This window comes from Peromyscus maniculatus, chromosome 7 (genome assembly GCF_049852395.1).
Source record: "Peromyscus maniculatus bairdii isolate BWxNUB_F1_BW_parent chromosome 7, HU_Pman_BW_mat_3.1, whole genome shotgun sequence".
NCBI lineage: Eukaryota > Metazoa > Chordata > Mammalia > Rodentia > Cricetidae > Peromyscus > Peromyscus maniculatus.
Genome location: NC_134858.1, coordinates 60,773,470 through 60,786,801, shown reverse-complemented (window position 1 = coordinate 60,786,801; position 13,332 = coordinate 60,773,470). Strand labels below are relative to the sequence as shown.

General features: G+C 39.5%; 1 protein-coding gene and 1 long non-coding RNA gene across 39 annotated transcripts in view; one reads left to right on the top strand and one right to left on the bottom strand.

Moving 5' to 3' along the window:
- LOC143274267 (uncharacterized) overlaps positions 1 to 13,332 on the bottom strand; it is a 79,652-nt gene that overhangs the window by 37,213 nt on the left and 29,107 nt on the right. The window lies entirely within an intron of this gene.
- Iqch (IQ motif containing H) overlaps positions 1 to 13,332 on the top strand; it is a 183,348-nt gene that overhangs the window by 167,145 nt on the left and 2,871 nt on the right. For 13 of the 38 annotated variants that reach the window (XM_076576479.1, XM_076576476.1, XM_076576470.1 and 10 more), the window contains 3 exons: positions 7,837 to 7,898; positions 8,601 to 8,663; positions 11,962 to 12,070. In XM_076576479.1, the coding sequence (XP_076432594.1) occupies positions 7,837 to 7,898; positions 8,601 to 8,663; positions 11,962 to 12,070 (234 nt within the window). Of the gene's footprint in view, positions 1 to 2,055; positions 2,139 to 7,836; positions 7,899 to 8,600; positions 8,664 to 11,833; positions 12,071 to 13,332 lie in introns of those variants that run through there. The other 25 variants (XR_013052782.1, XM_076576466.1, XM_042281085.2 and 22 more) reach the window with 7 other exon arrangements.

Here is a 13,332-nt window from a genome sequence, read left to right as displayed (position 1 = left end):
ATAACCTGAACCCATGTGATTGTGGACAGAGACAACCAATACCACAGAGTTGTCCTTGCACCTCCACACATGCACAATGGCACATGTGCTTGTGTGCACACACAAAAAAGTCAAACTCAGCCTTGTAATAAGGATCAAATTAAAGTTACAAGTACAACCAACTACTAAAACCTCTGAATGGACCTCAGAGTAAAGATCACAGCATCTAGCAAATGTTTTAATATAGAAAGATCAGCTCAAGAAAACCAGACAAAGGCTATCGCTCTCCTACTGAAGCCTGACAGGCTTAAGACACCTACACTTAAGAGAATGAGGGGCCCAGAAACAAGAAAACAAAGAAATAAAGAAAACCTCATAGGGAACTACAGATGCAGTCATTGTAGCCGACTGGAATTCAAGTTGCATGTGTGTTTTGGGTTTGTGTGTGTGTGTGTGCACCAGTGAGTGCCAGTGCACGTGTACATGGCCCACTTGTGGAGTCGTTGCTCAGGCATCTTCTACTTCTTTTTGTTTGAGACAGAGTCACTTGTTAGCCTGGGACTTTGCCACATACTCCAGGCTAACTACCTGCCTGTGAGCTTCCAGGGATCCTCTTATCTCTGCCTCCCATTTCCCAGTGCTTGGATTACAGGCACACACCCAGCTTTTTAATGGGGCCCTGAGGATCCAAACTCAGGTCTTCATAGTTGTGAGGCAATTCTTTACAAATTGAGCAATCTCCCTAGCCTGTAGTAAAACATTTTGAGGACTTCAACAGTTAAAAGAAACATTAATCTGCACTGAAGGAGGCTCTACCTGTTTAAGACTTAAAACAACCTTTGGGTCCCAGCTCTCAATAGGTAGTAAGTGGTAGAAAGTCTTCGAAGGTCTAAGGAAAGCATAATCTCTAATGTCCACTTCAGATATGGCCAAGAACTATTATGGAAAGAACAATCAGAAGGCAGAACCAAGAACCACACACACACACACACACACACACACACACACACAAAAAAAAAAAAAAACAAACAAAAAACCAGGATTTACAAGAGTCCCCTTAAGTTCATGGAAACTCCCTGCTAGAGAATATTTCCCACACACACTGTGGAAGTTCAGAACCCCTACAGATTATCTTCCATTTATATCATTCTTTTCCCTTCCAAATAGAAGTAATTATAGTGGTGGCCTTTACCCCCAGGGTTTGAGTGGTGAAAGTTGAACAGATAATTATTTTCTCCTTTTTAGCATGTATCTTTCCATATCAAGAGAACCAGACCTAGATCTGGAGACACATGGGTTACCCATAATCACGTGTGACATTACTCTAAAGCATTGTGTACTGTGTAAAATATGTTCAGATATTTTGTTTCATCCTTGCCATAACTTTAAAAGTAAACATTATTGCTTTGACTTTGTAGATGAGAAAGCTGGGGCTTAATAATGAACTGCTTTGCAAGTCTGCAAAGCAAAATCTTGTTTTTATGTGCTTTCCAGTAACTAGTCTGAAAGTATATAAGAGCAAATTAATTATTTTAAAAGAAAGACTAAGATATAAACAAATTAAAAAAGTTAATTTAAGTTACCCCCTAGGGAAACAGGGCTGAGTAAAACAGAAACAAGGAATCTGATGGCCAGGAGCAACACTTGGGAGAGCACTTTCCAGGGAGTAAGACCAGGCCATGGAACTAGAGTGGAATTGTCTACACTGAAGTCACTCTGATGCACTGCCCTCATATCTATCACAGGTGAAACCAAATACTTACTTTATGAATAGTAAAGACAAACAACTTTGAGTAAGCCTTTGGATGAAAGCTGAAAAAAATTCCTGGTTAACTGTCCTAGAGAGATAATTACAAATGTACTGCTATGCGTAGAGATTTCATTCTATCTATGACAAGGTATTTTGTAGTCAACTTAGTCACCAAAAATTAATTGTAAAACTTGGACAAATACATATAGAACAACTTTTTGAAAGCAGTTGTAGTTGAAGCAACCAATCAATCAATACATGAAGAAGTATGGTCCTTAAGAATAGGACTGTCAAATTTACCCTTGTTTTTTGTTTGTTTGTTTTAGGTTGTGTTGTTTTGTCTTGCTTTGCTTTGAAAACAATAGATCCAAACGGAAATAACAATCTTACTGGCCTAAGGAGAGAAAAGGTAACTTCAGAATAGCCAAAGAGTTTAGTACTTCAGAGTCTAAACTCCTAGTACAAAGACAACCACAAAGAAGAAGCTAATACCCTGTGTTCAGGTGTCATTTAAGTCATGGGAAGATGCTACCTTGTGGAAGAATAGCTCAAGACTCCAGAAACCTAATACAATGAGTAGCTGGAAGGCTAAAGACCTGGCAAGGACTTCAAAAACCATGTGATACTGGGGATTAAAGTTCCCAAGCTGCTAAACTGGAGGGATCCTCATAAACACCCCAAGCTTTCAGGTGGAACTTCAAAAAGAGCACGGGGCATTTGCACCTACGGTAAAAGACCAAACACAAGGAGGATGGGGAAACTGCATTATAAACTCTGCCCTTGGTATATGCGGATGAACTGCCATTCTCTACGAAAACAAACTAGAATCTACCATGCTGAACAATAACACCATCTAGGGCAGTCGTTCTCAACCTTCCTAGTGCTGCGACCCTAGAATACCTCATGTTGTGGTGACCGCCCAGCAACCACAAAGCTACTTTTATTGCTGCTCCATAACTGCAATTTTGATACCGTTATGAATCATAATGTAAATATTTTTGGAGATAGAGGTTTGCCACAGGGGTCACCATGACCCACAGATTGAGAACTGCTGATACAGAGCCTTTGCAGTTTTTTAAGTTACTAGACTCCAGTAAAAATCATAAAATGTACTAAAAGGACAGGACCAAAGAATTGAAAGCAAATAGAAAAACAAAGAGTCCACAAGAGATCCAATATTTAGGTTATCAGACTGAAACTCTAAAATAACTATGATTAATATTCAAGAAAATAAGAGGATATGTTTTTAGACTAACAAGGTAATTTCACAGAAGCCCTGAATCTGCTTTTTAGAAGTCAAGAAAAAATTACAGAACTAAAAACTGTCACAAAAGTTGACCCTAGTAGTTTTATACAATAATGTAATAGGAAAAATAACACAGTAAAAATGATTATTGAACTAGAAAACAGGCCATGGGAAATATTCAAAATTAAAGAGAAAGAAAATAATGACCACACAGAAACAGACTGGAGATATGTGGAAAGTGAAACAAAACAAAACATAAAAAGTAACATGCATGCAACTAGTGTCTCAAGAGATGAGGAAACTTGAAATATATACTGACAAAAACTTTCCAAAAGTGGTGAATTATATAGAATTACACATTCCACAAATACTGCAAATGATAGGCAAGGTATATTTAAAGACAACCACACCTTGAAACTTCATGCAGTTTTGAAGATTAAAAGAAAGATAAAATCTTAAAAGTAGATAAAAACACAATAGCCCATCAACTGTCTGAACATTGGTCCAGTGGGACTGATGGCTTTTCAATAGGACCTATGGACGGTGCACAATGATTAAATCATACTTTAAACTATGGAAGAAAATTTCTGTTGCCTATGGATTTAATTCCCAGAAAAGGAGGTTAAAAATCAATAAATAGACCAAGGATATGGTCATTTCTCCTGGGGAGAAAGCCCCAGGAGCAGCTAAGAAAGTATATTTTTTTGTGTGCTTGGGTAAAAATATCTGAATATGTTTGCTAGGCCTGTTTGATTTATGATGTTATTGAGCTCCAGGATTTCTCTGTTTAGTTTTTTCCCGAATGACCTGTCTATTGGCTGGAGTGAGTTATTGAAGTCACCCACTATCACTGTGTGAGGGTTAATATGTGGTTTCAGCTGTAGTAGTGTTTCTTTTATGAACTTGGGTGTCCTTGTGTTTGGTGCATAAATGTTTAGAATTACAATATCCTCTGGGTGGACTTTTCCTTTGACAAGTATGTATCATTGATGAGTATGTAATATCATTTCCAATCTTTTCTGATTAGTTTTGGTTTGAAGCCTATTTTGTTAGATATTAAAATGGTACAGCTGCCTGCTTCTTGGGTCTATTTCCTTGGAATGCCTTTTTCTATCCTTTTACTGTGAGGTAATGTCTATCCTTGATGGTGAGGTATATTTCCTGAATGAAGCACAAAGATCCTTTTTTCTAATCCAATCTGTTACTCTGTGTCCTTTTATTAGGGTAATTAAGACCATTGATATTGAGAGTTCTCAGTGAGCAGTTTTATTCATTCCTGTTATTTTGTCGTCGCCGTGCGCCCCCCCCCCCCCCACACTTTTGGGTTACTGTTCTGGGATTATATTTATTCCTTGTGTCTTCTTGGGTGTGGTTAACCTCTTCAAACTGAAGGTTTCCTTCTAGTGCCTTCTGTAGAGCTGGATTGGTAGATTAAAAACTGCTAAACTGTGTTTTAATCATGGAATACTTTTCTTTCTTCCTTGATTGTGATTGATAGTTTTGCAGGGAATAGTAGTGTTGGCTAGCATCTGTGGTCTCTTATAGTTTGTAGAATGTCTGTATAGGCGTTCTGGTTGTCAGAGTCTCCATTGAGAAGTCAGATGTTATCTAATGGGCCTACCTTTATACGATACTTGGTCTTTTTTCCTTGAAGCTTTTAATTTTCTTTCTTTGTTCTGTACATTTAGTGTTTTGATAATTATGTATTATGGGGAATTTCTTTTCTGGTCCTGTCATTTTGGTATTCTGTATACTTCTTTTACCTTGATAGGTAACTCCTTTAGACTAGGGAAATTTTCTATGACACTGTTAAAAATATTTTCCATGCCTTTGAACTGACTTTCTTCTCCTTCCTCTCTCCTTATTATTCATAGATTTGGTCCTTTCATAGTGTCCCTGATTTCATAGTGTTCCTGGATGTTTTGTGCCTGGATTATTTTTTTGACAGAGCTATCCATTTCTTTTACCTTGCTTCCAACACCTTGGATTATTTCTTCTATGTTTTGTAATCTGTTGGTGAGGCTTACCTCTAAGGGTTTTTGTTTGACATCCTACAATTTTCATTTCTAGTTTTATTTCAGCTTGGGTTTTCTTTAATGACTCTATATCTCTGTTTTACTTTCATTATTTCACTCAATTGTTTGTGTTTTCACAGACTTCATTAAGGGATTTATTCACATTCTCTTTAAGGTCCTTGAATATATTCATAATTGCTATCTTGAAGTCCTTGTCTTGTGCTTCAGCAATATTGCACTTCTCAGGTCTACTGTAATAGGGTTAAAGACTTCTGGAGGAGGCATATTGTCTTGGCTGTTCATGTTTGTGGTTTTGCACTAGGATCTTCGCATCTGGACTTACGATGTTTAAGATGTTTCTTGATGCCAATATCTGGTCTTGTTGGGTGGATGTTCCATTCTTTGGTTGTTGCTGCCATCTCTGGATCCTAGAAAACTGTGGTGGCTGTGGAGTCCTTGGTAGAGAGTGCTTCTGTGACAGGCTGGTGAATGACAGAAAGGAATGGAGATAGGCTAGAAAAGAAGGCTGAGAGGGCAAGAACTCAGATTGGTCCTTATATTTACTTCTAATTATGTATATGTATGTTTGGGCATGTTCCTGTGAGTGCAGTGATTTTGTGTCTGTGTGTCTGTGTGTGGGTTTGTTCTTGTGTGTGTGTGTGGGGGGGGGTTATATTCCTGGTGCAAGTGCCCTCACAGGTCAGAGGATGGTCCTTGGATTCCCTGGAACTGGAGTTATAGTCAGTTGTGAGCTACCTGAAGTAAGTGCTGGTAACAGATCCAAGGTTTTTTGCAAAAGCAGTGTGCACTCTTAACCACTAAGCCATCCATTTCTCAAATTCTGCACTAAACTTTTAAATGTTGAAGTCTTTAAAAACTACACTTAAATTTAAACTAAATGTGTCTTAGTTACTGTTGATCTGTGGATGCTTTCCTTTGTTGCATAAGCTTTCTTTTGCTTAGGACAAGATTCCTTAGGCATTTCTGTTTTATAAATTGGAAGCTTAGCTGGGTAGGGTCTTGCCCTGAGGGCACCATTCCCTTTATTCCATTCCTTCTCATCTCTTCCAGTACAAACCGAGGTTCTAACATTGAATTTCCTAGTGTTCTTTCTCTCCTTAAACTGTACACTTTGTATTTCTTTTTCCCTGCTTGCATTTTTAGTTGTAGATCTGCATAAGAGTAATCACTAATAACCACATGACACAGTCAATATTAGAATGTCTTGAAATCTCCTCTGCCAATGATATTACTCCAAAATGCTTTAATTTGGCCTCCAGCAGATTTCTTTTTGGACAGGGCAGAAAAAAAAAAGCCATGTTCTTTACCAAAACATCAAGAGAATGGACTCTAGCCCAGTTGCTAACATTGTTCCCTCCTGAAACCTCTTAAGCTGGGTCTCCACAGTTCACATTATTCTCACCACTACTGTCTTCCAAGCTCTTATTAAGATAGCTATTAATCTCTATTTATAGCATTCAACCATTTTCCTAATCCTAAGTCCCAAAGTCCACATTCTTTCAACAATCCACATGATCAGGCCTGTCACAGCAATACACCACTTCCTGGTACCAACTTATGTCTTAGTTACTTTTCTTTTGCTGTGAAGAGATCCCATGACCAAGGCAACACTTACAGAAAAAAGCATTTAAGTAGGTGCTTGCTTACAGAGAGTGAGTTCATAACCATTGTGGTGGGGAGCATGGCAGTGGGCAGACATGATGCTGGAAGCAGTAGCTGAGAGCTTATATCTGATCCACAAGCAGGAGGCAGAGAGAGAGAGAGAGAGAGAGAGAGAGAGAGAGAGAGAGAGAGAGAGAGAGAGAGAGAATATGAATGAATAGAGGAGGAAGAGAGAGAAGGAGGGAGTGTGTATTGGCCTGATGTGGGCTTTTAAAACCTCAAATCCCATCCCCAGTAACATACCTCCTCCAACAAGGCCACGCCTCTTAAACCTTCCCAACTGGGAACCAAGCATTCAAACATGTGAGCCTAAGGGAACCATTCTTTTTCAAATCAGCAAAGACAGTATTTCAAGCCATCACTTACAGAGCTATAAAATGTCTTACAAAATCTATGTCATAAAGTATTAGGGTGTGCTATACTACATGTGATTTCCCACTGAAACTCAAATTCTTTTCTGTGTCTATATGTGTGCACATGTTCATGTATGTGCATGCAGGTACATGTACATGTGTGGGTATATGGTGTGGAGGCCAGAGGGACAACCTTGCCTATTATTCCCCAGTCTCTCACTAAACTGGAACTCACCAATTAGGCTAGGCTGGCTGGCCAGAAAACCTCAGGTATCGACTTGTCTCCATCTCCCAGTGCTAGGTGATGGGTCATGTGTGCCCCTTCAACCAGCTTTTATAATGTGTGAGTTCTTGGTATCAAGCTCTGGTCCTCATTCGTGTAAGGTAGGCACTTAACCACTTGAACTATCTCCTTCACCCTCAAATTCTTTTTCAAACACACACACACACACACACACCTTTTTCTTTTTTATGGATTGCTCTTATAACAGTTGTTCTCAATTTTTGATTATCACCCAAGAAGATCCTAAAAGGCAAAGTCCAAGGATTCTAAGTTTCACTGATGCCCCTGAAGCTCATTTTAACAGGTGTAATAGATGATTCTAATGTAGGTGTTGTAAGGAATATACTAAATAAAACCACCACCCTAGAGCATACTGCCTCCCTTTTCTGGAGGCAACCCCCTTTAATGGTACTTGAAGGTAGCTCTAGATTTCAATTTGGGTCAGTCTTATTGCCCATGGTAGACTATATTGTCTTTGCTTCCTATATAAATATGCTGTTTGTTTTCTTCTCACTGAAACCTTATAGGACAGACAAGGAACTGTTTTTATATTATATGAACCTCTGAAGAGATACAAATTGGGCATGTTGTAAGTATGAAGTATGTCTATGATATGTAATAAGCTAAAAAAAATTGTCTATAACACCAACAAGATTGATGCTTCTCTTGAGTTTTAATCAGCATGCTGATTTATCTTGTTTTATTTGGATCCTTCAGTACTTCACAAAATGCCTGTAGATGTTGGTGTCAGGTTCCTAAATATAGTTATCCTAATTATCAGGTAGGAGTCTATGCTTAACATAAACTCATATACATACAAGGCTCAAATATTACTGATAGGAAGCCAGCTCAGATGACCCAATTGTGAAAAGCTAGTTGTCATTCTGTAATGCTTAGGAAAGTGCTCTGGTGACCTGGGCAGATGTTCTTCCAAAGCAGGGTTGGAGCCAGTTTGGGTTCAGATGCGGTCTTCTCAGGGAATGTGTATGTTGAGCAGAGAGAGTCCTGATGACAGAGCCACTCACCCCCACCAATGTTTTTACAGTCATGAAAGTGCTGTTTCTTCTCCTTTGGAGCTAGAATGTGGCTACAGTTTAATCTAGTGCTGTGATGCCAGAAATGAGGCCTCTATCTGTAACATCTACACAAACATGACCATTTCATCTGTCCAGGTATTTACATCCAAATAACAGGAAGTAAGAAAGGAGCTGCCTTCTGCTTCCCAGTGATATCCTATCTCTTAGCTCCGTCCTTGCTGTGAGCCCCTAACCTATATGTCTACACTCCACAGATGTGCCACTGTGATGCTAGGTCAGCAGCAGGTCAAAAACAACAAGGCAACTACCATGACTAGGTAAACAAAGCAGTCAATTGGATTTGATGTTAGCAAGCTAATAAAAATAAGTATTTTCTAGAGTAGGAGTCTAATTAGATGGGAAAGATGCAAGCTCCAAGTACATTTTTAAGCTCAGGAACTCAGGCAAATGCATTTGTTTATTACAAGAACTAGAAATCAGAACACAGATATATGAACTCTTACTGTCCACCAGCTGGCATGAAAGGTGAACTACTAAGGACAAGCTGCCCTAGGGCTGCAACTAGATAAACCCTCATGCACATGGGGTATGGTGGGAGAGCCAGGTAGGGGAGCCAAATCCAGATCTAGGATTCAGGTGAATAGGAGCAGGTCATCTGAGGGAACAAGCTCTCACCATTAGCAAAATTTCAACCACAAAGAGTAGACAGACAATCTGAAAGTCACGAAGGGGGAACCTGACCATAAGATCTTCAAAATGAGGCCACTTTGGGAGATGCAGATCAGTAGGGGGCTGGCATGAAGGCAGTTTGTCAGCAAGTGGCACCCAGTGTCAGGAGCAGGATTTGTGTCCCAAAACTGACAGAATGACATGGGGAAGTATTAATAGGGGATAGGAAAAGCTCCTGGCATGTGGGCCACAGGAAGATTTATGTAGTGGGGCCCTAGGCTTAGAAGTACCAGGCAAGAGGAAAATCACTACAGAATTTAAGAGCTATAAGGGACTTTGATGACCAAGCTCCCAGTCATCAAGCTATCAGAAAGGTAGATTTGATACTGAGGCCCGCAGAAAAAATAATCAGACTGGTAGCCAACTGGAACTCACCTAGCTGTCCCTACACCTTCACCTGCATCCCAGCTTCAGCAGCAGAAATAGTCCTATCAGTGTACTTCTTAGGAAGTCATTGCTACTCACACATTCTACAGAAAGAACCCCACTGAAATGGACTTCAGAGTCTACTGCCTTTTCCACTATGTTGTATGCCCCTTCATTTTCTCATCCCTTACTGCAATCATGAGCTAGAGAATGTCGGAGCAGGGAAGGGCCCTGGTGATTAAGCAACACTCTTATTATAGATGGGAAACAGGCTTAGAAAAGATATGTGACTTGTTTGGGTCCCAAAGCAGGTCATCTATCCAGTAATCCTCACCCTAGACTTTTATTCACTAAAGTTACAGTAAGTGGCAGGTGTATTGAGGAAACCTAGCTATGTAATGATTATTGGAGTTTTGTGAATTAAGGTACATCATTGTTTACGTTTGTACAGAATTTCCTTTTACTCTTTTCCAGAATTTTTGATTTACTTTTTCTAAATATTAGAGAAGATCCCAGATGTCCTTGCAATTCTCACTTGTATCTAGCTGAATGAAGGTTGGAATAACAGCTACACAAAAGGAATTGTACGGAGCTGTGAACATGGGCAGTTGAGAACAGGTTATTTCAGAGGCAGTGTCCAGGAGACAGTCTCATTTTATACAATTTACACAGAAACGAGAAAGAGGCTCTTTAATTTTCTCTAGTACTTTAATAAAAGATTTTCAGGAGATGGCTCGGCATGTTCGGCTTTACTGAAATCATGTCATGCCAGGTATGGAGTACCAGTCAATCAGTGCTTTAGGAAAAATGGGAGACAGTTCAAGAGTGGATGACCCTCAGACCAGACATCTGTGGTTTGGCTTTTCTGGGAAAACCTCACCACAACTCTATTTATTCTGGGATATTTCTGGAATATATAGAATTGGAGAAATTCCAAGGAAGGGAAATATGAAGAAAATTCTTAAAATGAATTAGTAGAGAAGGCATTAAACCATTTGTGAACACATACATCTACACATGCATGCATATGCCTACAAAATTTTTAAGTGGATCTCTATTTTTAATATGTACATGAAAAATGCCCAAGGAGCTTAGTGAAAACAGACATTCTTAGATGTCCAAACCCAGATCTTGACATTGTTAATCTTCTTAGACATTAGGAATCTGTTGCCCTAAGAACTTAGTGTCTAACACTTAACTCTGGTAATTAAACACAAATTACTTTTCAAAATTACTCAGTCTGGAGTTGATTTTTGACTATTATTTATTTTCTTTTGTGTTTGCTTATGGTAGCCCTGACTGTCCTAGAACTCACTATGTAACATGAGCAGGCCAGCCTGGTCCTCCCAAGTGCTGGGATTAAAGGCGAGCACCAACACCAGCAGCTTATTTATTTTCTTAAATGAAGAGCTATGAATTGTTGTCCATAGAAGGGGCAGGCTTGTCCTTGGATTTGGGGACTGTAACTCAAAAAGCTCAGAGTCACTGATTTGGTCCAAGTCAGTCACTGTAGAAAAGGAAATGAAGACTCAGAGTTAAGTAGCTTCCACAAGTTAGCCGATGGTAAGACACACACACACACACACACACACACACACACACACACACACACACCCCAAAAACCTGACCTCCACGTCTAGGAAGCAGGAAGCTCTGATTTCAGGGCTTGTTCTCAGGAGGGGCTGTGGAAGCAGCCCAGTTTTGCTTTCATTCCTGCGGCTGACTTAAGGGCCTCTCCCTTCACTTGAGTGTTAGATCCCTTAAGAGTAATACTTACTAAAAATTAATCCACTCATGCCAGACACAGTGGCACATGCCATCCCAGCACATGGCAGGCAGATCTCTGTGAGTTCTAGTCCAGCCAGGACTACATAATGTGATCCTATCTAAAATAATAATAACACCAATACACACACCTAACCTTTTTTGTTTTTTCCTTTGATATGGTCTTAAAAAATAGAAAATTCTTTGGATTTTCTCAAGTTAAACTATAATCTACTCATTTGACATGTTCTCTGGCCATGGTATAGATGGTATAGGATAACAGTAGCTAGCTGTTCATGAATGGAGACATGTGTCTTTGAACATAAGTTACTCATAAGCAACAGAAATTACTTGTTAACACGAAGTAGAAAAGAAAACTCAGACAAGCCTCTGGAAGCCAGAGATGCAAATGTCTGTATAGATAAGAACATTGTTAGACACAAATGACACTTAGCAATGATTCTTTGTAAAATCAGCTCTGCTGTCCTAGTTTAGTAGTAGCCTTTTACTAAAAATGTCTGAACCTATTGCTATATTCTGCTAAGTTGATTAATAAAAAATATTTATTACACAAATCCTTTCTGTTGACAAGTTAAAATGGAGTCTCATCTTTCATATCTCCCTGAAGATTGCCACCTTGTGAGATTGAAAATACTCATTAAATTCCATCACCAGCGGTACAAATGAGAGGGCGATTGTTTTTAAGCATGTGAGGAGAATCGCTGGTAAACTCATTTGTTTGGATATCATTAACAGAACAATCGGTGTGGATCTCCAGGGGGTCCTCACGACCTTTGCTCGCAATCTCTTCATCATCCATCAAGAAATATCAGCACCTAATATGCAAGGCGAGACCAATTTTAAGGTGAGGTGTTAATTAACTAACGATCCTGGTTAATTTCTATACAAGGGCTGAAAATACCTCATGCTGTATTGTAAACAAGTGCTAAACCATCTTTTTTTTTTTTTTCTTGTAAACCGTACACATTTTACAATGAACAGGGTCAATTTTGTAAGGTTCCCATTGAACCCGTTAGTTAAATTTAATAGTTTGAAACTTTTTCTTTGAAATATAGTAGACTTGCTTTAACTCGCTGCCATTTTGAAAGCCAGGCTCATAAGACAACAGAGCTCTCTGATGTTGGAGGTGAAGCTGAAACGTCACAATGGAACCCAAATCAAGACTGTAACTAATTTATGGTGTACCTCTCTGTACTTCACATAATGCATGTCTGGCTAGAGTGATTCCTGGGGAGCTTAGTTTCTAGAGCCAGACAGCCCTCAAACTCAAGAAGAACAGTGTTTGTTAAAGAGAAGAGGAAGAAAAATCCAAGCACCTATGTGGGCCATCCACCCACTCCATTTCTCCAAAGGGAGGTGGACCTTCACCACTAACCTTTTTAAACCTCCATATGGCCTCTAAAGATCCAAAGTCTCCAAGTTCTAGAATGCAGAGGACAACTGCTAAAAAGAGCTGATGGTGTGGTCCTGATGAGCAAGTTTTTAATCTGACTCCCAGCCTAGGCTTTAGCAGTATTTTAGTGGCTCACATAACTCTAAGGATTCAAATGGACACCACATGTCATTTTTCTCTTAAATAGAAATTGCAAGCTTCATATAAAACACTAATCTCTCTTTTTTTTTTCCACTCAAGCTAGGGTTTAACCCCTTTAATAACAATGCTTCATTCTTTAAAGTGATTTAAGACCTAAGAGACTGACCATTGGTTTTTGTACATCATGACCAAGAAAATTTGACAAAAATAAAGTAAAAATTATCTAAAATGAACAAATTCAAATAAACTGATGCTTCTGAACTTTTTGTGCTGCAATCCTATAGTCCAAAGACAAGCCCACCTTTTCTAGCTGCTAATCAATAATCTCTCTTTTGACAGGATCTTACTATGTAGCCCTGGCTATCCTGGAACTCCCTATGTAGACCAGGCTGGCCTCGAGCTCACAGAAATCCACTTGCCTCTGCCTCCCCAGTGCTGGGATTAAAGGCCTGCACCACTAAACCTGGCCAAGAACGTTATTGTTTAGTTGCTGGGATGGGATCCACAGCCTTGGACTTGAAGGGCACATGCTCCCTCTCTGAGCTCCCCTCCCCCCACTCCACCCCCATCTT